Here is a 25,090-nt window from a genome sequence, read left to right as displayed (position 1 = left end):
TCGCAAAGATCAACCAACAAGTTAGCAGTAAAGCCAAAGCCCAGAATCCAGATCTTCTAGCTCATAGCCCAGGGCTCATTCCACAGATACAGTACCTCAATAACTACCTCACACCGCAATTTGAACCCAACTTTGTCCCTGACCTTTAAAACCTAACCTGCTTCCAGATTTTATTTTTGGATTTTGACCCTGCCCCCTCTCTAAAGAATCCTTTGTGCTAGGACTTCTCTTTGGGACTTTTGTTGCCTTTCACCTCGCCCTCTTTTCCTGGCCAGCGGTTGAAACCATTCCTGGTGTGATGGTCAGTCGGCCCCATCCCAGGAGGCTCAAGCCTTCTTACTTCTCCCTGATTGTTGGGCCCCAAGCTAAGCTCAGCTCTAGGCACTTCTTGGTGAGGCCTCAGTACTGTTAAAAAAAGAGAAGAACGACACTGAAGAGATGGTTGAAACCCAGTTTATTAGACCAGAGGCATGCGTCACCCATAGCCCTGCCTGCGGTTCCCCATCCGGTGCACACCCATGGGCCTTGCTCCTGCTTCCCTCTGGAGAGGTCTGATCTCCAAAGAACTTCTAGGAACCAAGAGTTCCCGAAAATCCCATAGCCTCACTCTGCAGCTCCAGACCAATGCACAGGTGACCTGCCAAAGTCCTGTTCTGGGGTTGGAGACCAAGAGACAGTTGGGTAGAGAAGGCTTGGGAAGGGGTAGGGCTCTGGCCTAGGAGGAGTGCCTGGGGGAGGGGGCATGGCAGGCCCTCTACCTCATTCATTTCTCATTAAGATAGGAAGGGAGGGACAGAACAGCAGAGCTTTAAAAACTACCCCTCTAGGCCTGTATTTTTCCCACCATTACCAAACCGTACCTCGCCAGAAAATATAAGTGGTGGGCTTGGGTATCAGGTGAGGAAAGGAGGCTGGGTACCCAGAAGAAAGGAGAGGTCACTGACTGAGGACCTCAACTTCTGCTTGTCAGCACCCCACTGCTCCAGCTACAAGAGTCACCAATCCACAGCTCCCCTTGTCTCTGATGCCCTTGGCTTAGTGTGCAGAGCAGATCTCCATTCCCTGGGTGGGGGGCTCTGTCTGTACCTACCCCTTCCCTGGGGAGGCCACAGTCAGCCAGGTAAAGGGCACTGGGATGGTGGAACAGGGGAGGGAATGTTAAGGCTCCAGGGAGGGCGTAGGGTGCCCGGGGTTGGGGGGAGAGGGTGAGGCCAGAAAGAGGCAGAGCTTGTGATTCACAGCTTCCTTTATGTCGCCACCGAGACAGTGCGAAGGTTACAATGCGCGTGTCGTCTCCTTGTGCTTCTCAGAGGGATGTGTGTACACAGTACAGACACCAGGGGAGAGAGTCCAACTCTTTATACAGGCAAAGGCATTCAGAGACCAGGGAGGGAGTGGAAACACAGAAAGGGGAACTTTGGGTGGGAGGATGGTTCTTAGAGACAAGAGGGGATGGGATAGAGACAGACAGAGTTAGGGGAAAGTATATACAGAGATATAGCAATATAGAGTCTGTATCATATAGAAATAGAAAATGCAGATGAGGTTGTTGAGAGAAGCAAATGAAGTTGGGGAAGAGGACTTGGGAGAGTTCCATAAGAAAATTTATGGATGTGGCCCTCTGCAGGGGCCCCTGGGAGAGGGACCAGTGAGGTTAGGCACCAGTGCCCCTCTCCCTGAGCTGGAAGCCAACCAGCTGGATCTTTCATGGGATGGTAGAGGAGTGCTACCTCTTGGGATTTCTCTCCAGCAGTTCTGGGGTGGGGGTGAACTTACAGGTATCAGGATGTGGCCTACAGCACCAGGGCCACATCTTCTCCCCATCATCCACTTCTTCAGGGGATACCCCACCCCCAACTCCCTAGAGACTTCACATGTAAGGGGGTGGGGATGGGGACTAGGGTCTTAGTTCCTGCCTGGAGACTTGGGGTTGGGGGGGGGGTCACTGGGCTGAGAGGGTCTCTTAAGGCTGGGGAAGCCCCCCCCACTAGCCCTCCCCTTCAAGGTACATTCTCTGGTTTGGGGCCAAATTCCAGACCCCAAGGATCCCCTCCACCCCCCACTGGGAGGGGCTTTGGTGACTGGTGGCAGCAGAATGTAGGTGGACACTCAGATGACAGACAGCCAGACAGACAGAATTCAGGCTGGGAGCTGGGGGAGGCAGCATGGAGCAGAGAGGGGCAGCCTGAGGTCACCTGCCCCTTTCTCTCTTTTTAGTTAAGTTTAGTTTGTTGTTGTTGTTTTAGATTAGTTTCGGTAAAAATAAAAAGAATGGGATAGAGGCAGGGAGAGGGCTCTATGGTCAAGATTCCTTCCTCACCACAGACAAGAGGAAAGGACTGCCCAGGAGTGGGGGTCTACCTTGGGAGGGGGGAGTGAGTCCCCAGGGCAGATGTGGGGGGGGCGCGGCCGAGGGCCCCCTTACTGTCCTAGCCCTCCCCACCTAGGCCTTTGGTACAGTGGCCTGCGGGGCTCAGCAGGTAAAGTCCTCAAAAGTGCCTCGGGCCGGATGGTGAGGTAGGATGTTGGCAGCATATGTCATCCCAGCAGGGTGGCCCCGGAGGCTCTCACACGGGTTCTAGGGGAACGGCACAGGACAGGGACTGGTTATCAGAAGGGCCACAGGTGGTCCTGGGGCGTGGGGGAGTCAGAGGAGAAAAGGTGGTAAGGCGGAGGGGGGGGGAGGGGGAAGAGGAGGGGGGTGGACCTGGGGTGGGGGGAGGGGCGGGGCCGGAGGGCACCTCTCTCTCGCTCCCTCACATGTCTTTTGACGTCATCCAGGCTAAGGGCCACACCCTTGTCCGCGCTGCTCCTTTTGGCCTCCTTCTGGCACTTTCCTCTTCTGCACAGCTTGTGCTTGATGACCTGGGACGGAGGTGGGGTGGTGAGTGGTTGGGCGGGCTAGAACCCCGCCCCCCCGTGACCCCACCCCAACGCCCCACCCCGCTTACCTCGTAGGCATAGTCAAAGAGCTCCAGTACCGTGAGGATGCTGGCCCCAATGAACAGCCCCATCTGGCCCCCAATGTCACCTGCAGGGGGGCACGGGGAGGTCAGTGGTGTCAGGACACCTGGAAGCAGCAGAGCTCACTGGGACAGGGGCAGGCAAGTCGTATTTGCAAAAAGATCAACAGCCTTTGTACAGAAGGAGCACAAAGCAATTCTGGTGGGGTTCTTACTTTCTTCTCTATGTTTTTCTGCATTTTTCTACTTTCCTAAAGCGAACAGATATTATTCAGAAAACATAAAATACCCCAACATTCATTCTCTGGGTAAATTTTCAAAGGCTTATGAAATAGTCCCCCATTCATGCCCACAGGCCTGTCTCTTCCACTTTGCCCTAAGAGAAGGTTCAGCCCCCTCCTCCCACTACATACCAAGACAACAGTGTTTGGGGAAAGGCCCTGGGTGGGTGGGGGGGGAATGGCAGGGGAGGAAGGAACGTGTGGGACAGAGGTGGGCAGCCTGCTTTGGGTGGTAGGGTGTCGCACCATGCCCATGGCATGGGAAGGGGACAGTGCCATGAGCAGCTCACCCAGGAGCCCTGCAATTTCATAGGCCTTCTTCTGCTCAATAGTCTCATAGTTGAGGACTTCAAAGAAAATGTCCAGCACCAGGATGTTCTCCCTGCAAAGGGGTTGGGGGAGGAGACCTAGGTTCAGGTCACATCTCTGTCCCTCACTGGCTAGATGACCTTAGCAAGTTACCCTCTCTGAATCTGTCTCTGCATCCATAAAATGAGATGTTGATGGGGGTACCTGCCTTGTAGAATTGTCGTGAGGATCAAATGTGATGGCAAAAACGAAAAGACGCTCTGCACACTGGCAGGCGTGGAGTGATTCCAGTTACAGCAGTGAAGATGAAGATACAGAATGAAGCACCAAAGAGAGGTGCTTCCTTTGCTTGTTCCAACTTGATCTGCCCTCCATGCCCACCCCAGACTCTTTGGTTGTCTTCCCCTTGTCATCTCCAACTCCTCCTGTCTGCCGGCCCCTCAAAGCCCGCTCATACCCTTTACGGTCCCAGCCCAAGGGCCCTGCCCTGCACAGTCAGAGCCCTTACCCTATGTACTGCTCAGACTTGTTGAACTTCTTGGCCAGGTACTTGGCTGATGCTTTGCTGGGGATCTTGACCATGGACAGCTCCTTGCCATAGCGGGTTAGGTTGCAGGGCATTTCACACACACAGTACTCCTGGTCCTTCTCCACCAGGAAGTCTGTGCCCGACCAGGCGAGAGGCACTAGCTGAGTGGTGCCCTTCAGCCAGCACCTTCCTAACATGAACATTCTGGCCCTGTCCAAAGGAAACCTGGGCCCCTTTCTCTTTTTCTGACCTGTCCTTCACCTCAGCCCTGTGCCTGCCCTGTGCCCACCTTGTGCTCCCCATGGGTATTTCTCAATCCTATATCTCATTGCCTCAGGGCCCTCGGGGGTCAAGCAGCTGAGATGCTGATGAGAGAGGGCCCCTCCCAGGTACTCCTGCTCATTTTTCAGAGGGGCCTTTAGAGATGCTATTCCTAGCTTTGCTAAAGTCAGACACAAGAGAGTTCAAGTGAAGCCTGATCCAGGAGTTACTTGAAGCTTCTGGGAACTTGGCCTGAAACCCCTATGCATTTGGCTCCTTCCTTCCCCCAGACTGCCCCAAGACAGGGGTGCTCACCCAGAGCAGGATCCGCACACTCCTTGTACTGTTCTGGAGTGCAGTATGGGGCATCCCCTAACAGAGGAGAAAAGACAGTGGTGCAGGATGGAGATTAAAGGGTCTTGTGATGATGGTGGTACCAAGAGCCTAGAAACTGGAAGATGGGAGTGGGCTGGAGGGCAGGACTAGCTAGCCCCCATCGTGTTCTGCAGGTGACCCACCCCACAGTCCATCCCTCCTAGACCCCTTCCCGCACGTTTCTGTGGGTACAGGCAGGAATTGAGGTGAGAGGGACAAGAGCTTTAGGGGTATGGAATGGGGTTAGAACTGGGCTGGGGAGAAGGCATTTAATCTTGCTTCCGTGTTGGCAGGAGGTTGATATGCGTGGGGAGCTGGTGAGGGGCAGTGCAGTGCAGGCTGAGGGGCCCCAAGATCGTGTCTGGAGCTTTGGGGCCTGACCTGGCATGTGCACCATACGACAGTTACAGTTCTCCACCAGGTAGCGTGTCTCACAGTCGATGCGGCAGGCAGTAATGCTGTAGGAGTCGAAGAAATCCGAGTCCATGGTAACAGCTTTGCAGGTGCCCCAGGGCGGGGGCAGGTAGATGAGCTGCTGGGAGAGCCGGGGAGCTGGGGGGTGTGGGGACTTCTCCCCGAGTCACCTTGATGGACTTCTCTGACAAGACGCAGAGCTCGGGAGTCCTGCTCCCTGTCCCTCCGCAGACTCTGAGGGTCTCACAGTTTACAGAGCATTCCTGTTCATTCATGCTGCTCACTCATCAGATCGGTACCCAGGCCCTAGCTCACCCGTCCCTCCTGTATTGATTACCCACCACTCCATCTCGATCCCTCAACACCCCACCCTGGGACCAGCCTCCTGTGGCCCTCTCACCCGCTGCTCCTGGCAGGACACAAAGGTCTGGAACCCCGGGGCCACACCAAAGCCCAGCTGGTCGATGAAGGGAGGTTCATCCTGACTGTGGATCTGCACTTTGATGCCCGCTTCGAAGGACGTCTCATCTATGGGAATGAGGGGCAGGGGGTGGATTGGGAGGGCTTCTGACTCCCTAACCTCCTTCAGAGCTGGGGCCATGCTACCTCTCCTAGGGATAAGCACAGTGCACACTGGGACACTGGGGGAAGGGTTAATCTATAGGGGCCCTAGCCCATCCCCAGCCTCCTTCCGGGTTCGCTAGCTCCATGCTGCCCTGATGAACCTTGTATCCTACATACTTTTCTTACCTGGCTTCGGCTGTGCATCTTGGTGTTTCAAATTCTTTCCCAGACACTCTCTATTTCTCTCCCTCCTCATCTCCCTTCTCCCTAGCTCTCTCAGCCCCAAGGTCCCCCTGAGACCAGACTGATGGCAGGCAGCCCAAGAAGAGAGGGAGTTATTTATAGAGCGAGTGGCGGCCACTGGTGGAAAGGGATGGCTGGTTACCTTGGAGAGTAACTGAGCCAGGAAGGGGGAGCTAGAGAACTGTGAGGGTGGCAGTCAGGTAGAGTCGGAGATGGAGATGGCAGGATGCTGAGAGGAAGGGAGGAGAGCCCGAGTCCTGCCTCAGGTCCCACAGTGGATCTCAGGAGTCCCCTGGTGGAGGCTGATGGCTAGGGCCATGGGAAGGGGCCCCTGAGAGAAGTGACATACCAGTCTCTCCCCATACAGGCAGGTACTCGTCCTGCTGGATGTCCAGCATGATCTCCAGCCCATTGCCAGTCCCACCCTTCATGGTCTTCAGCCGTGGACGCCCATCTCGGCCCGAGTTGAATGTGTAGCACTTGCCATACCGTGTGAAGACCTGGCAAGGGCAGAGTGGAGAGCCTGAGAGTCCTGCCAGCACCCCCTACTTACCAAGGGCTGTCCCCAGACCGCTCCGCTGCTGGAATCTCAACACGCTTCAGGAACGGTCCCTTCTGTGCAGCCCATTCTCCATTTGTCCTCCCTCCTGCTCATTCTCTGCCATTCTTTGCCCTGATATGGGCCCCAGGAAAGCTGATCCCTGTGGGGTGCACTGCCCGTGTTCTTCTGCCACTTGGACAGGCTTCGGGCTGGGTTGGCCAACGCGAGCTATCAGTGAGGGATCAGAGGGCAGGAGGGAGCTCTCAATCAGGGTGTGCATCCTTCCCCACCCCTCACCCCTCTGAGAATGCTCTGGCAGTGGTTTCGATCCTCTGAGACTATAGATCCTGCCAGGAGGGCTCCCTGCAAAGCACTGCCGTTCCCCTGTGCCCCTTTAGCCTGTTGGTGACAATTTCCCACTATCACCAGGTGCCTCAGGCCCCTTCAGGCAGAGTTTCCTTCACTCTGCCCACAGCTCTATAAACAGTCCCCTTGTTCGAGTCTTTTCAATTAAACTATCTGAGTGGCAGTCTTCTTCCTGCTGGGACCCTGACATACACACCTCCATCGCCAGGATCCCATCACTGCCATTCTCCAGGTCCCTCCTTGGGACCTTCTCTTCAGGCCCAAGCGCCCAGGGCCTTCTGAGATAGATCTTCTCTTCTCCTGGATTTTGCCCCAGGCATCTGAAATTCTGCTCTCCCCAAGGTCCTTCCCCCAAACCAAGCTAAGCGTTTTCCTTTTCTCCAGCCATTAGCCCCTTGTGTCCCTCATTGTCCTGTCATCACCAGAACCTGAGAGCAGACCCAGTTGCCATCGCAAGGACCATGCTCACCCAAGCCCCAGCTTTGGTACTGGATTTGGTAGTGAGCCTCCAGGGCAAGGCACGCTTGGCAATGCTTGTGCAGAACTAAGAGGGCCTCAGAGGAGCTCTCTGCCCTGGGGGCAGTCTTCCCACTCCAGGCCTCGGAGCAGCCCTTATCGCGGCTCTGATGACAGCCACAGAGGGAAGAGCGAACCAATTCTTTACGGCCCTCTCCCCACAGTTTCTCAGAATGTTTCCAGGTTCCCACAAATGGGGTGAGTGTGCTTTTCCTACAGCCTGATGGTGACAGAGTCCACGAAGTGAGTCAGAAGGTAAGGACAGACATAGCCCAGAGAAAGAGAGAGACAGTGTCAGGCCAGACCAGAGCGGTTGGTGGTGTGGGGGATACTAGTCCCCTTCTCCCTTCCTAGAACAACCTCTGCCCCCATCCAGAAAAGAAAAGGCAAAGTCCACAGATGAGGTAGAGAGGGAACTCCCACGACTCCTAACCCCCCAGCCCGCTACCAGGTTTTGTGGCATTCTGTCACAGGCTCAAGACACACACCCCTGCCTACCCTTCACCTGGGGGCGTGAGGGACTCCACGTGGCTGAGAACGCCAGCCTTGCTTGGGCAGAGCTGTGCTGCAGGCCCGCAGACTGCTGCCGCCACCTGGTGGTCCTATGTGAGAAGTGTCTGCTCTACCCTTAGGTCCAGAGGAAGCCAGGTTGACTCCTTCGTTATCCCATGTTCCTCTATTTCCTGGCCTGCCTGAGGCCCAGTGGCCCAAACCTCCAGATCCCTGTCTGCAGTTGGTCCACAACGCACTTATATGATGACACCCACCTGCTCCTGCGCCAGGGCGGAGTTGGGGGACGGAGGGGGGGTAGTGTGTGGGAAGGGAAGGTCTGGCATCTGGCACCTGGAGGGGGTAGAAGAGTCAGGCCAGACAGAACTGGAAGCTGAACTGGGGAGCGGATGGGGTGCCACTTGGTCTCTCAGCAAGGAAGACCTTAAACTCCAGAGTGGGAGGGCAAGCAGGAGGCTGACTCCCCATTGAGGGCTTCCCCAGGGAAGAGGATCCCTGATCACCTAGAGCTGGGGGGAGGGGAAGATTTAGAGGAAGACTGTTATTCTCCCTCAGACAGACAGACAGACGGACACACACGCACACACACACACACACACACACACATACACACACTGTAGGAGGAGCACTGAAAGACCAAGTGAGGATGCACTCAAGTCCCTGCTGTGGTCACTACTGAGAAGGGGCGTGGTGGGGTGGAGTCGGGGACTGTCCTCACCCCTCCCCCTCCCTCCCACACCCTTCTCCTGCACCTCCGGAGACCAGGTGACACCTGCCCCAGCTCCAGTCCAGGGGTCATAGTCAAAATTGTTAAGGCCAGGTGTGGGTCCCCACCATCAGATCAAAGGTTGACCTCAAAGACAGAGTAAGGTCCTAGGCTCTGCTGGATCACAGGGAGGTCTGGGGAAGGGCTGGAGATGCTGGAGAATATTCAGGAAGACACCAGGGGCCTCGGGGCAGCAACTAATTACCAACCAGTACAGACGGATTTCCAGATTCTAACAGGAAGAGCAGTACTGGTACAGACCCAAAAATAGCAGCCCAGCCACAGACCCTGGGGCTCCCAGGGCAAGCTCTCTGGCCAGCCTCCCTGAGGCCTGTCAGAAGGGGCGGGGGGGGGGGGGGGGTGCCCAGGTGAGGTGGGGGAGGGGCAGGATGGCCACCAGTCCCAGCCCCAGCCGGTGACGCTCAGGGTGAGCCGTGGCAGACACCCCTGGGGGACGGTGCCAGGCGTGGGCCCCCACTCACCGCCGAGAAGTTGTGAGGGCCACAGGGCCCCCCGCAGTAGGAGCAATAGAGCAGCATGTCCTCCAGCCGGTGGCAGGAGCGATTGTAGAAGCGGTGCAGGTTAAAGGGCTCCCCAGAGAAGGCCTCGGGCCCCGGTGGGGCAAGGGGCACCCCAGGGTCATCACTTTCGTCCAGCCCCAGCATGGGGGCCAGGTAGAGCAAGTCGGGGTAGCTGAGCTGGGACAGGCGCACGGCATTGGTGTTGCAGAGGGTGACGGCCGGGAAGGCCAGCTCCGTGGTGGCCACCTCGTCCAGCAGAGTCACGTGAGGGTAGCTGAGGTAATAGGCGACACGGTCCCCCACCTGGCACAAGAAGGCGCCCAGGGCCAGGACAAAGGCCACTGCCCACAGGGCCTGCCTCGGCCCCGGACCCCCCTCCACGAAGATGTGGCTGGCGCCGTGCAGGGTGCAGCTGTTGGCAAAGGCCACCAAATCCATGGGCGATTCCCCCTCTCTAGGCTCCTTCCTCACTGCCTCCTTTTCCTTCTCTTCTTCCTCCTCTTCTGATTCTGAGTTGTCCCACTGTTGCTGCCGCTGCCGCTGGTGGGGACCCCAGACATCTCCCAAGGGCCCTGGGGCCTCCTCTCCAGAGGAAAAGGACACAGAGCAGAAGATCTGGATGGGCATCTTCTTCAGGGGCTTCCTGGCCCTTGGGGGATTGGCAGGAGAAGGGAGAAGCGGATAGGATCTCGGGCAGAATCCCGCAGGGCCAGCCACCCAGCCCGAGTCAGCCAGGTCCCGGCAGCCCAGCCAGCCGGCTGTTCTTCCTCACCGGGGCCTTGGTGGCGGTGTGGCTGAGATGGGGCGGGGCGTGGAGAGGAGGACCTGCCTGCCTAGCCGGGAGGGGGAAGGGGGAGGGCAGGCGTCTGGGCTGATGAATAATGGATGGCAGTGGGAAAGGGAGGCAGATGGAGAGGAGGGGGGCCAGAGCCCCTTTCCAGTCACCAGCTCCAGCAGGACAGAGAGGGTGGAAGACAGTGGAAACCATGGAAAAGCCTCAGGGCTCCAGGTGAGATGGGCCCTAGGAGATTCTTCTGCTCCCACAGCCCGGAGCAACAGTCCCAGCCCCTCCCCCATGACGTTCAAGCCTCCCTATCACCCTCCCATCTGCTCCTCAGCATCTCCCTCGGTCTTCCTACCCCAATTCTGGGTCCTCGCCCCCATTCTCACCTGGTGCAGCCGTTCCCTTGAGACCCTGGAGCTCCGTACTCTCTCAGACCTCTAATTCCTCCTTGACTCCCCCTGACTCATAATCTCCCCCCTTCCAGTTATTTCATTGACCACACCCCCACCTTCTCCCAATACACTCCTAAGACCCCAGTTCCCTTTCAGTCACTACCGTGACCCCAATTTACTCTCTTACCTCCTGAACCCTTAATTCCCCTGCAATCATTGCCTTGACCTCCAATTTCCCTCCAGCCAGTCCTTGACCCCATTTATCCTCCCCTCCCTCCCCTGACCCTGGCTGAGCTTCAAGTCAGCACCCTCCCCCATGCTGAGCTGCACTTAGGTCACTCTCCCCTCCTCCACCTTTCCCTTTTGTGGCTTGGGGGGCAGCCCAGGTTCCATTAGCAGAGGTCTCTCACTGACCACAGACTCATTTATGGCCAGTTCCCGGCACCAGGGGGGAGGGACCCTGTCTCTTGCAGCTGAAAAGCTTCCTGGCAGATCACCACTCCCCCTCCCAGCTTGCCCACCCCTCACTGGTCCAGGAGAGGAGTTCGAGGAATCCTTTCTGGTAGGTGGAAGAAATTGAGATCAGAGCAATCTGCTAGGTCAGGTGGAGAGTGTCAGGAACCAACCTGGGGTGCCCCCCAAAACCCTCAGCCCTAGCCCTTCTGAGGGTCCCCTTGCCCCCAGTTTACCATTCTCTGACCCCGGGTCCCTGGCCCCTCTGTGCTCTGGTTACTCAGGGCCACTGATTGAGGAACTTGAGCCACCAGTCAAGTCTCCAGGGCCTAGAAGGTGACCTGAGGGGAGGAGTGTAAGGGAGGGAGGGAGGGAGGGGAAGCATGTTAACCCTTCCTCTGCAGGGCCAGAGACAAAGCAGTGGGGGTCAGATGAGTCTACTTGGGCCTTGTGATTCCTTAACTATCCCACAGCCCCAGTCCCCCTTCCCCTCCTTTTCTCCTCTCCCTCCCTGCTCCTACACCTCTTCCCTTCTCCATTTGCATGCGGGGACCCTGGAGTATGTTGGGGATGGGAGGCAAGATGCCAAGTTCCAGCAGAACTGACTGATGTGGGACCTTTGGCCTCAACTTTGCTGCCAGGGACACAGAGGCCCCAAAAGAAGAGCAGGCTTTGAGATCTGGCTCCTCTCCATCCTTTCCCCATTGCCCTCAGACTGGCCTCCACCTCTTTTGCCTAAACATTGGCCTACCAACCGGTCTCCCTAACTCCTTGCCTCCCCACAGTTTCTCCCCACTTTATATAATTCTGTATGTAATTCTGACTGTTCTCCAGCCCTGAGACCTTCTTCACTCCTTAATGCCTCTTGGTGAAATCACCCCCATCTCAGGTAAAGTTATGTGAGGCCTTTGCAATTTACCTTCCAGCCTCCCTTCCCCACCCTTCCACAGCAGTTTAGCCTCTAGCCACCATGCCCTTCTCCCATTCTGCAGACCCACTAGGCTCATCCACAGCTCCATGCCTTCCCTGGACTCCATCTGGAGAATTTCTCCTCATTTTTCAAGACCTTGCTCACACGTTACCTCCTCCAAGAAGCCTTCCCTGACTGCACAGGGCATAGTGAGTACCCACCCAGGAAACAGAATGAAGGGCCCAATTCTGCTCAAGTCCCTTCAGGCATGAGTAGTAACCAATAGCTCCTTGAGGACAGAGACTATGAGAATGAAAGAGCAAGACGCAGGGACCATGTGAAGAAAGTAGAACCAAGGAAGACCAGGAACACCCAGGGCAACCAGCGAGGTCACTGCAGAGATGAGGAGAGAGATAAACCCTCACCCCACTTCCAGCTGTTGTCCTCAGGCTTCTTCTGCATGAACTCAGGGGTTCCTTTTATGTTTCCGGCCCTGTGTGCATTTGCTTCCCCCCTACCAGACCTCAGCTCTCAGAGGGCTCTGCACGTCAACAGGCTGTGTTTCAGAGGTAAGTTCTAGGCCTGGGTTGGGGGTGGGGAGGCTGCAGTTACCCATGTGTTCCACACCCACTAGAGGGCACTGTTCCCCACCTTCAGACTTCCTGGAAGGGGAAGCCGATTAGACCTCCAGAGGGAAGAAACTAAGGCAGGGGACACTTCCACCACGCGGCTTCACTAGACAGAAGGACATGCACACACAGAGAAGCTTCAGAGGACAGCGCATCCAGGATGGCAGGACCCGTCTTCCCCCACACCAACACAAAAACCCACACTGCACACCTACACATCACCACACACAGTTCCCTTGTGGGGCAACAAACACACACACACACACACACCCCAACCGCAGTTCCTCCCTCCTCTAACATCCTCTCCCGCCTCATCTTGTTCCAGTAGACCAATCCAAACTTTTCACAGTAATGGGAGGTAAGGACAGTCTCAAGCATCACATGCAGACCCGCAAGCACACAGAGGCCCCAGGAGAAGTGGCCGAGCAGACACCCATGCAGGACAACACCCACTTCTGAACCCTCTGTCCAAGGAGGCAAGCTCTCCCCCGGTCAATCCCTACCCAGTACCTCTCTCAAACTGTGTGTGGCAACTCAGTGGTTTCTGACTTTCTCCGCATCTCTTTCTAAACACACCTCCCCACCCCCCGCCCCGCTGCTGCCAACATCTGTAAAATGTTTCATGCTTTTCAGTGGCTATCTCATGGGATCCTTGTACAACCTAGTGAAATAAGCAGGTTTGAGTAACCTCACCCCCATTTGACAAATGAGGAAACTGAGGCACAGTGACCTGTTCAAGTTTCATGGAGAGCAAGTGGTGCGCATGAGATTAGAATTAGATCATCCCCTTGCAAATCCCTCCTTTATTCTTTCATTTACTCATCAACTATTTCCTGAGTGTCTATGTGCTGAGGACACATGAAGAATATACAATGGACTGGGATCCTGCCCTTGTGGAGCTTACTGTCTAATGCGGGAGACAGACACCATTTTCTAAAAATTGCACAAGTGAATATTTAATTGCAAATCATGGTAAGTGCTATGAAAAGATAATTTGGCTCTATGGGAGGGAGTGACAGAAGCATCTGACCCACCCTAGGGAATCAAAGCAGGTTTCTCTGAGGAAGTGATGCTTGAATTGTGATCTAAAGAATAATGAGAATAAGGAGGAGTAATTACATCTGTATGAGGTGGGGTGGGGGAATATTCCAGAGGGCAGAGTCATGCAAAGGCCCTGAAGACCCCAGGTGGATTGGGTGGAGAGCTCAGAGGAGGAGAATATAGCTGGAGAGCCAGAGCAGGGTAAGAACAGGCTGGATAAACAGGCAGGACCCAGACCCCTCCGGGGCCTTGAAGGTCACAGCAAAGATTCTGGTCCAAGGACAATAGGAGGTGCACCATGGAAGGGTTTTAAGTGATCAGAGCAGTGTTTTGAAGAGACAACTTGGGAACAGCCAGAGGAGGTGCTGGAAGACCTGTCAGGAAACCATCGCAGGGTGTAGGTGAGACAGGGAGTGGACCGGCTTGGAATGGGGTGATAGGGTGGAGATGTTTAGGAGCTAAGAGTGGCAGATCCCGTTAAGGGAGGTGAGGGAGATGGAATGTAGGGATGCTTGCTAGTTTGCATAAGTGGCTGAATGGTGGGGTGGCTCACTAGGCCAGGAACACAAGGAAAGGGCTAGTTTGGGAGATAAGATGATGAATTTGGCTTTGCACATGCTGGGTTTTTCGAGCCTCAGGGACATCCAAGTGGAGATGTGAAGAGGGAGATTGGCCACCGGCGCAGAGGCTGGGAGGAAAGAGCCGGACGGAAGCACACATCTGGCCTGCCAGGGTCTAGATGCTGACTGGAGTCATGAGTGAAGACAAGATGGCCCAAGGATAGAAAGTCGAAAGGAAGGAAGGAAGGGAGGGAAAGAGATCGAGCTTGATTTGTCAATAACCACCAAAGCCAAACAGAATCCCAACCTGTGACTTAACCACAGCCCCTAGTTATATACCCAAAATATGAGTACATAGGACAACCAGAAAACATAAGCAAGAATGTTCATGGTAGCTTTATTTATAACAGCCAAAAAACTAGTAACAACCCAAACGTCTAGCAAGAGTAGAATGGACAAATACATTTTGGTGTATTTATATAATGAGATACTACACAGCATTGACAAAGCGCTAACTACCACCACACAAAATGAGACAATCTCAGAGACAAAATCCTAAGCAAAAGAAGACAGGCACAAAAGTGTGCATACTGTACGGAGGATACTGTACTCTAGGAACTTCAAAACAGGTGGAACTTATCTGTACTGACAGAAGTCAGAATAATGGTTAACTCTTGTGGGGTAGTATTGACCAGGAAGGGGCCCAAAGGAACTTTCTGGGGTGTTGGAAATGTTTTACACTTTTTTTTCTTTTTTGAGAGAGAGAGTGTGCGATGAGCGGGGTTGAGGGTAGGGGCAGAGGGAGAGGGAGAGAGAGAATCTCAAGCAGACTCTGTGCTGAGCACGGAGCCAGACGCAGGGCTCGATCTCATGACCCTGAGATCATGACCTGAGCTGAAATCAAGAGTTGGACGCTTGATTGAGCCACGCAGGCACCCCAGGAAAGAACAGTTTAAAAAAGAGGAGGTGGTCAACCATTTTGAATGTTGAGAGATTAAGAATAAAAAATGTTTGCAGGATCTGGCCACATGGAGGTCGCTGGTGGCCTTAGCTCTAACCGTTTTGGTGGAGTGCTGGGGGCGGGCAGAAGGCAGCCTGAAGTGGATTGGACAGTGAGTTTGAGATGAGACAATGAAGACAGTGGAATATATATATATCATTTTTCAGAATTTTGTCCGGGAAAGGAAATGGGGGGGAGGGGCTGGAGGGAGCTGTGGAGTTGAGATACCTTTGGTTTTTGGTTTTTATGTTAACCTCAACCCTGATACATAGTAAGTGCTCAATAAATGTTAGCTGTCATTGTAGCTATATATTTCAAGATGAGAGAATCTTAAGCACGTTTCAGTGTCAACAGGTAGATTCCACTGGAGAGGGACAGACTGACTGTAGACAAGGGAGAGGCAGAATCTTTAGGGTAACATTCCTATACAGGTAGAAGGAGATCAGATGGAAAGATTAGGTTGAGATTTCAGCCTAGAGAGGAGGGATGCTCCCTTCCGAGAAGGGAGAAGGTCTTGGCTGAGGCTTCTATCTTCTCTATGAAGCAGAAGACAAGGTCATCTGCCGAGGGCGCGAGGGGGGCCAGGAAGGGTGGCTGTTTGAGATGAGTGGAGAAGTCTGCAGTAGTCACTGGGGCCAGCAAGGTGACCCGGAAAACAGGGGGTTGCCAGGGGGCACTGCCCGCCCATTTCAGGATATTGATCATGAGCACAAGGTGATTTCAAGCTGGCCTGTTGTGTGACCTCCTCTGGCAGAGCCTGGCTGCCCCAGAGCCGCCTGAGGAAAGCCAGTGCTGGGCCATCCATAGGGTTGGGGTTTGGCCAAACGGTGCAGTGAAAAGGCAGAGGAGTCAAAAGGCTTTGGTGTGGCCAGCCCAAGTCTGGGGTTCCTTCTCCTTTGCACTCTTGCTTTTGCGTCTTGCCGCCAGCTTCTTTAGAGAGCATGGCAAGCTGGGGGCCGGACACCCTCCTCCCCCTGCTCCACACACCTGCTCCTACAGTCACACACAAAGAAGCTGGACTTCGAAGATCTGAAGTCAAGGTCCCACTCTGGCATTCACCGGCTATGTGACCTCGGGCAAGTCACCCAACATCTCTGAGCCTCAGTTTCCTCATCTCTCAAGTGAAGATATTAATACCTGCCTGCCTCCCAGAATGAGGAGGATCATGAGCTAAAGTAAAGGGAATTTGTAAATTGCAAAGCTCGACTGGAAGAGATGATTAATTTTGCTGGTATGTGCTCTGCATGCGACCAGAGGTTTGCCTGCACACAGGTTCCCTCCCACAACCGCACTAAGTGAGCTGCGTACGCCCCCAAGCACATCCACACACGTCCACTACACACCCTAATCCACATCCACGTTCTTGCACACTCGGGGCACACATGCAGTGAGCGTGTCACAGGAAGGCTGAGTCGGCCGCTGTCCATGGTCAGGGCCACTGCAGCAGTCTCACCCCAGGGAGGTCCCCAGCCTGGCTGGCTGATGCAACGCATCAATTAGAGACGCACACACTAAGCTACATGGCCCAACCTCTCAGCCCCCTCCCCGCCGGGACTGCAGCCATGTCAAGGGGGTGCGGGTGAGAGGGGTGGGAAGGGTTTTCTTTCCAAGAACTCATAGTAGCTCAGAAAAACTAGCACTTGCCCTCCCTCTCCCCCGGGAGTGGCCTTGGAGAGCCTGGGGTGGCAGTCTCTCCCCTTACAGTTTCTTAAGGGAACTTCCCCTCTAGGTGAATGCACAGCTGTTTCGTGCTCATTTTACAATTTTCCATGAGGAAGATGTCTGATCCATGTGTCTGGGAAAGTCAGTACCACACAGCCATTCCATGCATGGGCCAGGACGGGCTTAGCCAGAGAGTCCCAGAGGCTGGAGGAGGGGCTGCCCCTTGGCAAAGAATAATTTAGCCATCTATTTAGGGCTTCCTTACCTCACAGGAAATTGTGCCTAGAAGCCAGATGGAACTATGCCTAAAATAGAACCCAGGGGGTCCCAGTGTCCAGCCGCATCCTCCGCCAGAACTAGGCACCACTTCTCAGTCTTGCTGTCTGCTTCCCAGTTTTGCCTCCCAGAATCCCCACACAAGGGTACTGACTGGAAGGTTCTCGGCTGCCCGAGGTTAGAAGCTCCTGGAGCCGCCACCTCAGACTTCCAGTGCTGGCAGGCTTGTGCTCCGGGGGCTGGCCAACGGCAGGCAATGACCCCTGCTGGACAGCGGTGGGCCGCGCACCTGCTGCGGGAGGACAGCTCGGCGGAGACGCCCCACAGTCTATAAAACTGGAGTTTCTGAATAGCTGAGCTGGGCTGGGGAGATTGGAAGGACTCCACCTAGAAGTCCAGGGTCCTGTGCTACCTGGCACGTGACTCCCTGTTCCCTACGGCTGCCTTTGTTACCATCCCCACCACTCAGCTCAGAGCCTCCCTGGGAACCACACTTCACTCTAAGCTCCCTGAGGGCAGGAACCGGGTCTGTCTGTTCGCCCCTACACTCTGGCGCCCAGCGCGGGGCCTGGCACTTCGAAGGGGCTCTGTCACAGGAAGGAACCAAGCGGACCTTTGCGTTTCCAACAACCCGGCTCTCCCACATCATGCCCCCTCTCCCCCAGAACTGAAATTGCCTTCCACAAAGTCGAAGCATGCTCAGAAGCAACCTCCACCCACAGCAAAAACGTGGGACCTCTCGGCAGGCCTCCCCCCTGCTTCTTGGACACACACCAGGTGCAGCAGTGACCATACCTTCGAGTTTTCCGCAGGCTGGGGCAGGAGAAAGGCCCAAGGCTTGGAAGCACTCCTCCTCCCCACCCCCGCATTTCCGACTCTGCCCCCAGAGGCATTTAGTTACTTACATCAATTCCCTATTACTTTAGCCAGCAGCCCAGAGATCAATTAACTGAGAGTAGCCTCTTAGCTAACTGCAGTCTGGGAGAGAGGTGGAGTCCAGAACGGCAGGGGAGGAAGGAAGGAAGGAGAGGGAGAGGAGGTGAGAGAGAGGAAACTACGTTATCCAAAGGATGCTGGTGTGTATAGGTGTATGAGAGAGAGAGACAGAAAGGGAGAGAGAGAGAGAGAGACCCCACCTGGGTCCCCTGGATTCTTGCAACTTCCAGTCTCTTCCCTCCAACCTCAGGTACTTCGGAGGGAGAGAGAGAAAGGAAGGATAAGTCTGGAAGGTTAACCTCTCCACTCCAGCCTCTCTTCTGTCCCGCTGCAATCTGTGCATGCTCCCCTTCCTGCCTCCCCCCTCCCCCCCGCCCCCCCCCTGCACAAAGACCACCAGGCCTCTGCCCCTGGGCAGGGTGCCTCAGGACCCTCCTGCTCTCTACAGCACTCTGGGCAGCCTTTTCCTTCAGCAGCCCCTCCACTCGCTGCTAGCTGGGGGGAAGAGACCCAGGTAGTGAGGCTGGGCCCTCCCCAGGGACTCCTGGTTTGAGCTGCTATGGGGTGGGAGGCGGGCGAGGCAAGCTAGGGTGTGTGGGTGTGAGGGGTGTCAGTGAAGGGGCAGAGCTAAGTCGGGGATAAGGAAGCCCTCATGCTGGCCTGGCTCTCTCTGGGACCTGCCATCCCTGGTTCAGCTTGCTTTAAGATGGCCTCTCCCACCCCTGTCCAGGTCCCAGGATCACCCACCTACACCCACTGCTTCTATCAGCTTCTCATCCTGTAGATGCTCCAGAAGAGTCCTGTCCCCCTCCAGAACCTTCAGGGGATTTCCGTGCCCACCCCCCTCACTCCATCTCTCCTCTAGGGAATTCCTGCCTCCACTCCAGGGTCCTGGGGGGACTCCTATGGACCCCCTCAAGGATTCGTGTCCCCTATCCCTTGTCCCCCAATTCCACCCCCTCCTGAGAGAGAATACTGTCTCCACTGCAGACCCACCCCCAAGATTTCCATTTTCTGCCCTCCCCTTCCTTCTCTTGCAGGGTCCAGAAATTAATTCCCCGCTCTCTCTCCCCCAGGCAAAGGCTCTGGGTCTCAGCTGGAGGAGGAGGATGGCATAGGGCTGACTGGGCAGCCATCTGCCAGCCCCCTCCCCTTGGGGCTGCTCAGCATTCCAGCCACATAGGCGCTCCCACTGCCAGGGACAGATAAGGTGCAGCTGGAGGCTGGCACCAGCTGCGACTGCGCTCACTCCCTCCGGCCCCCACCCAGACACGGGCACACAGCTGCGCCCCTGGTCCCCCTCCATGGAGCCCCTGCCCTGCCTTGGCCTGACTGGCCTTGAGGTGGGGTGGGAGAGCAGAGCCTCAGACCCCGTTGCCCTGGCGACCACGCATCCCACCTCAAAGGAAAAGAGGTGGCCAGGGAAGAGGGGTCCTTGAAAGTGGGTCGTTGGTTGCTTTTTTGGTAGTTCAAGAGAGAGCTACTAAGGTCGACCCTCTGCCTCTTCAGTCTGAAACCAGTTTCGCCCAGATTTAGCCCAGGTTTCCCATATTTATCCCCACTCTCCCAAGCTGACTCAGCTACAGCTGGGGGATGGACCCAGTCAAACACTCCGTGACCACCAGTCCATCCCCCTGTGGTTGAGCTGGATTCAGAAGCACATCTGAGGGGGAACGCTCATCACTGCAGACCCCTGCCAGAGGAGGGACCAGAATATGCCCCTTCCTATGCCTCCTGAACTGTCCTCCATGAGCAGGGTTCTCACAAGTTGGATGATTTTGGCCCTTGGAAACCCACAGCGGACTTCACATGTACCTGTGCACATTTTATTTTGCAAAAACTTTGAGCCAGGGCTTGGACTTCCAGTTAGAACCTCTGTTTCAAAGCAGCAGAAGATGCCAAGACGGTCTCTCCTAAGCTCTGACCCAACAGGCAAATGTTTTCTGTCAGTGCCACATCTGTCCAGGGGCTAGAAACACACCTTTTGACCTAGCAGAGAATGGCAAGGATGGAGAGGCAGATGTTAACTATTAGACCAAAGGAGAAGAGAGAGAAGGTGGAGCCTGTCTACGCCCCTTGGTACCAGGGAGCTGGAGGAGGGTGCTGGAGCCCTTCTTTTCCCCCACGGAGTTGTCAGACATGGACTCACAACCAAACTCCCATCTGTGTAGGAACATCCATAAAGGCAGAAGTGGTAGAGTTCCTGACACAGAAACATTGACAGGGAGGTCAATGAGAGAGGGTAGAAGGAGGGGCTGAGAGCCTTGGGTGCAGCCAGATTCCGGGTCAAGTCTTTGACATGGGCTCAAAAACATAAAAAACCTAGTCTTCCCTGGCAACCCAGAACCCAGAAATGCCAGTGCTGGGCCTGCCTGCAGGCTACTAGCTCTCATATCTCCCCCCCCCCCCCGCCCCAACCTCACACAAGAGGAAGAACTCAGATTGCTCCAGAACTTTGTGAACCAGTCATATCTCCATCTGACTACTTAGAATTGTCCCCTCAGATAACATGGACCAGTCACATTTCAGTATCTCCATTTTCATGAACCTAACATGTCCTAGCATCATCACCTAGAATCTTTCTGGACCTGAGGGACAAATGGAGCCTCAATTAAACACTTTCTATGGACTATTGTACCCCCACATTATACCTTCTCAGGTTGAGCCAAGTATTCTGCCCTTCATCCAATACTACAAACCATCCAAGCTAATGGGTTTTCTCTTCCTTGCTGCTCCCTTCTGCTGTGTATTGGGTATGCTGCAGAGGAGGAAGGCTCTGCCTTTCACCCTCAGTTAACTTCTACTACTCATTGGTACATAGTTGGTGAGCCTGGGAACCCTTTGGTCTCAGGCTCTGGAGAATCCAGGACTTTCCCTGTTTTGAGAAAGGATAAGAGGGAAGTGGTTAATGCATCACCCTTTGCTCCCCATCAGCTTGGCTCAGCAAGGAGTATGGTCATGTAACCTTTGTCTGGCAGGATTGACAAAGGCCCACGAAACTGGTCTGCAGAGCAGGGATTAAAGAGATTGGGAATTCTTGTGTAACCTCAGCAGGAAAAAAACAAGCATGACCACGGCTCCAACATTTCTACACAAACAAATGCGGTTCATGCTCCCATAATGCTAGGAGGAAGCAAGCAAGCAGGGGAGAAAATGAGCAGGGAGAAAAGGGAGTCTCTGAGAGCAGAGAATTAGGGGCGGGCATGGATAGCTAGAGGGTCCTAGGGGAGACTGGGTTTTCAAAGAGCAATCACCAGAATTGGAAGTGAACACGAGGACTGCAGGGTCAGCAACAGTAACAAAAAGAGCACACTAGGTTGGATCTTTACAAGACATGAGTTCTAATCCTGAACCTGTCACTAACCAGCTACTTGAGCTCAGGCAACTCATTCCACCTCTCTGTGTCTCAGTTTGTGCATATGTAAAATAGAGATAATATGGCTATTTATCCAGGGGATTGAAGGAGAGCCTACAAAGCATTCTGAAGAGTTACAAGCATCAGTTTCTCATCTGGTGTTATTTTTCACATCTGGCTTCAGGTCCTTTGGTCCCTTTCCAGCCTCTGTCTGGTTGTAACCTCTCAGGAGCCTGTATGACTTGCCCAGGATCACCTGGCACATGAGATACAAGTCAGTTCCCCTAACCCTCCCCGGGATGCTGGCTTTGAGGCAGCCCCATCTGTGGGGAGTGGTGGGTGGGTCTGTGGGGCAGCTCCATTCTTTTTTTTTAAGATTTTATTTATTTATTTGACAGAGAGAGAGAGAGCTCGGGCACATACAAGCAGGGGGAGTAGCAGGCAGGAGAGGGAGAAGCAGGCACCCCGCAGAGCAGGGAGCCCGAGAGTGAGATGCGGGCTCGATCCCAGGACCCTGGGATCATGACCTGAGCCGAAGGCAGATGCTTAACTGACTGAGGGGCATCTCCATTTTAAGAAGCAAAGAGATGAAAAAAAGAAGAAGAAGAAGAAGAAGAAGCAAAGGGAGCCTCCAGTTCGGCCATCACTGTGTACCCCAAATAATCTCTCCTTCCTCAGACACTGGCTCTTGTTGGCCAGGGGGGAACCCAATCAGACAGTATGCATGTGTGTGTGGGAGGGGGTGGCACAGAGAGAATTACCTGTCTAGCTATGTGAGAGAAAGCTTCCCTTACTTCCCATGTTTCATGGTGCTTCTCTAACTTAAATTCAAATCACCTGCTAAAATGCAAATTCTGATTCAGTAGGTCTGGGAAGTGGGGTGGCTCAGTCCCGCAGTTCTTTCAATCTCTCTGGTGATGGTCCTCAGACCTCATTTCAAGTAACAAGGTTGCAGCTTACCCACCACCACGTCCAACTCTGACACCTGTGGCCCAAAAAGTAAGCGTGATGGGGTGGGGGTCGAGCCAAGCTCTGTGTGTGTGTGTGTGTGTGTGTGTGTGTGTGTGTGTGAGAGTGAGTGTGTGAGTGTGTGTGAGAGAACCTCTGCGTGTTGTGCACTGAGCGCTCTCTTTCCTGTCATCGTGGTCACGAGGCTGATGCTGAGGCCCTCACACAGAGCAAATGGACCCCGGTGCTGAACCAAGTCCCCCTCCTGACAGAAGCAAACCCCAGGGACACACAGCTTCCTCTCCGGAGTAGCAAGCTTGATGGGAGGTCCTCGGGCTCCTAATCCTCTCCTCCTCCTCAGGGGGCAGGACTGACTCCTGCCCCACACCAGGGGACTCACTCACCACCTTGAAGTCTTCAGCGCTGCAGACCTCCCCCCGGAAGTGGCAGGAGAGCAGCATGTCTCGAATGTCGTGCCCCGCACGGTCGTAGAACTCGCGCATGTTGAAGGGCTTGGGCTTGAAGCTGCGGAAGTTGGCCTTGTCCTGCAGGATCTCCAGCTGCTTTTCATCTGCCATCTGTGTGTCCGGTATCTCATACCTGGAGGCCAGGGGTGAGCGGTGAATGGATCAGCATGACCTTCCGTCCCTGCCTCCATTTGGCCTCCAGGGTCCCATACCCAACCTTGGTGGGGGAGGTGGTGGCAGGTATCCATCTGGGGTCAGCCATCAGCCCCGGGGATCTGGCCTGGGCATAGGCACAGGAGAGCTGGGTGTGTCCAGAGGACCTGCCCCATGGGGTCTGAGAAGCCATTAGGATGTGCAGTGGCTGCATGGGTAAGGGAGGGGTGGGCAGAGAGATCAAGGCAGGGGCTGTCTTTTACACTACAGTCTCCACCCTTTAAAGATGGTCTGCCCCCAGCCCTCAAGTGAGAAGAAGATCAAGATACACTGGCAGGAAGGTGGCAAAGGTCACTCCAGAGAGGCTGCTGATGTCTCACAGCTCAGGCTGGGTAGGGGCAGAGCTGTTTGGGACTATGCTGCGATCAGAGATAGGGTGCCCTTAATTGCGTTGCTCAGCAGTGCCCCGATTCCTTTGCTGTGAGTGGCAGGTTTGGGGGTGCCTGGGAGACAAGACAGGGTGGTCCGGGCTCTATGGTGGGTTTCGAGAGGCAAGGACCTGAGGGGGGTACCCAGGAGCTGGGGCGCATGCAACTCCGGGAGCCCAGCGAGCAGCCGGGTGGGAGCCGCCCACCTGTTGTTGAGCAGGGCCAGCAGCTCCCCAGCGTGGTACAGGTCATTCTTGGAGACTTGGCTGAAGCGGAACTCGTTGAGGTTGCACAGCGTGACGGCGGGGAAGGTAAGCTGGGAGGCGGCCACCTCGTCGAGCTTGGTGACGTGGTGGTAATGGAAGTAGTACTGCACCCGCTCGGTGCACACACACAGCAGCACGGCCAGCGAGCCCAGGAAGCACAGGGCCCAGAGCGCCCGCTTCAGAGACAGCCGCTCGTAGGAGAAGATGTGCGCCAGGCCGTGCAGCGTGGAGCTGCTAGCGAAGGCCTGGATGCTCACCGGCTGGACGCCGCCCGCCTCCTCCTCCTCGGCCTTCAGTTCCATCCTGACCGAGGGGATCCTGGGGAAGGGGGCGGGGAGAGTCTGTTATCCTGAGATAAGAGTACACATGGAGGTCCCTGCAAAGGCGTCCATTCGGGATCCCCATCGCCAGAGGTCACTGCTTCTGGGGCAGGAGACTTCCCTCGTGTGTGAGCCCAGAGGTGGCTGACCAAGGGACGCACTCCTAGAAAAGGGTTCCTCCAAATGCAGGGGCTCTGGGTTCAGCTCAGGCCAAAAGAATGCTTTCCCAGGCCAGGGGAGACCCCAGTTGTAGACATCCGAGAGCGAGAGGGAAGTCCCAATATTTTTCCACAGGCAGGCACAGGAGTTCCCTCCAGATGTGGGGTCACTCTGGGACAGGAATGTCCACCCCATCCTGGAGACGAAAACTCCCCCAGACGGACAGAACCCAGGGTCAGGAGCTCCTGGCCAAGGATGTCCCCAGGACCGGGCTTTCACCCGGGTAAACTAAACCTGGGCTAAAAACCCCTCAGGGAGGGGGGGAGGGGCCCAGCCCGAGTCCTCACCTGCGGGCGTCTCCAGTTTTAACGGCGCAGGCTGTGTCTATGTTTGGGGTGGGGGGTTGGGGGTGGAGGGCAGCCCGAGGTGGATGCATGGTGGCGGGGAACGCGGTTCCCTATGACAGCTAGCTGTCCCCGCCCCGGACGCAACCCCCCTCCAGTCCAGCTTCTCGACGCAGCCAGATCCCCTGCTCGGCCCCCGCCCCCCTCCCCAGCCACCGAGCCGCCCCAGCAGCTGGGGAAAGCGAGAGGGGAGGAAAGTCCTGGCTTCGGGGCGCTGGGGAGTCCCGCAGCCAAAGGCGGAGGTATCGGAGACCCACCTGAGGGGGCTTCGGGAACCCGGCAAGCGGCGGCGGGTCCTGGGGCGCGGGGCCGGACGCGGGCTCAGCGCCGAGCCGCGGAGGGGCTCATGGCCCGGAGCGGGAGCCCGCGGCTGCCGCGGCACGCCGCGCAGAGCCCTGCAGGGAGCGGCCCGCCCGGCCCGGCTCGGCTCGGCTCCGTCCGCTCGCCCGCGCGCGCTCGCTCGCTCGCCAGCCTCGGCTCGGTCCGCCCGGGCTCGGCGCGGTGCGCGGTGCTCTCAGCCCCGGGATCTGCAGGGATCCATCGTCCGGCCGGGAGGCGGCGGGAGGGAAGGCGGCGGGGGGAGGGGAGAGGGTGCGCGTGCGCGCCTACGAGTGTCTGCGAGGGTGTCTCTGGGTCGGTGTGCGCGCGGGGCCCCCGGACGCGGGAGCGGGACCGAGGGCTCCCCCCCCTCCACGGCTGCCTCGCCCCCTCCTCCCGGCCGCTCTCCGCGGCTCTGCCTCCCTCCGCTCCGGGAGCCGTCTCCCTGCCTGCGAGGCCCTATGGCTTGT

General features: G+C 55.9%; 1 protein-coding gene across 4 annotated transcripts; it reads right to left on the bottom strand.

The window, feature by feature from the left end:
- Window positions 1-437: 437 nt before the first annotated feature.
- Window positions 438-25,090, bottom strand: ASIC1 (acid sensing ion channel subunit 1). Of its 4 annotated transcripts, none has more exons than XM_078075964.1 (12): window positions 24,560-25,090; window positions 23,360-23,737; window positions 22,510-22,705; window positions 6,289-6,439; window positions 5,533-5,660; window positions 5,100-5,253; window positions 4,659-4,715; window positions 4,062-4,215; window positions 3,535-3,626; window positions 2,952-3,031; window positions 2,761-2,865; window positions 438-2,578 (listed from the first exon to the last, which is right to left on the bottom strand). In XM_078075964.1, the coding sequence occupies exons 2-12, from the start codon at window positions 23,719-23,721 to the stop codon at window positions 2,474-2,476; spliced, it is 1,584 nt and encodes a 527-aa protein (XP_077932090.1). In that variant the 5' UTR covers window positions 23,722-23,737; window positions 24,560-25,090; the 3' UTR covers window positions 438-2,473. The 4 variants fall into 4 exon arrangements, with proteins under 4 accessions (XP_077932090.1, XP_035968864.1, XP_077932089.1 ...); XM_036112971.2 differs by having other exon boundaries at window positions 5,100-5,250; window positions 24,560-25,074; XM_078075963.1 differs by lacking the exons at window positions 22,510-22,705; window positions 23,360-23,737; window positions 24,560-25,090 and adding an exon at window positions 9,121-9,956.

This window comes from Halichoerus grypus, chromosome 6 (genome assembly GCF_964656455.1).
Source record: "Halichoerus grypus chromosome 6, mHalGry1.hap1.1, whole genome shotgun sequence".
Lineage (NCBI taxonomy): Eukaryota > Metazoa > Chordata > Mammalia > Carnivora > Phocidae > Halichoerus > Halichoerus grypus.
The sequence above is the reverse complement of the archived record's forward strand: the minus strand, read 5'-3'. Positions and strand labels throughout refer to the sequence as shown.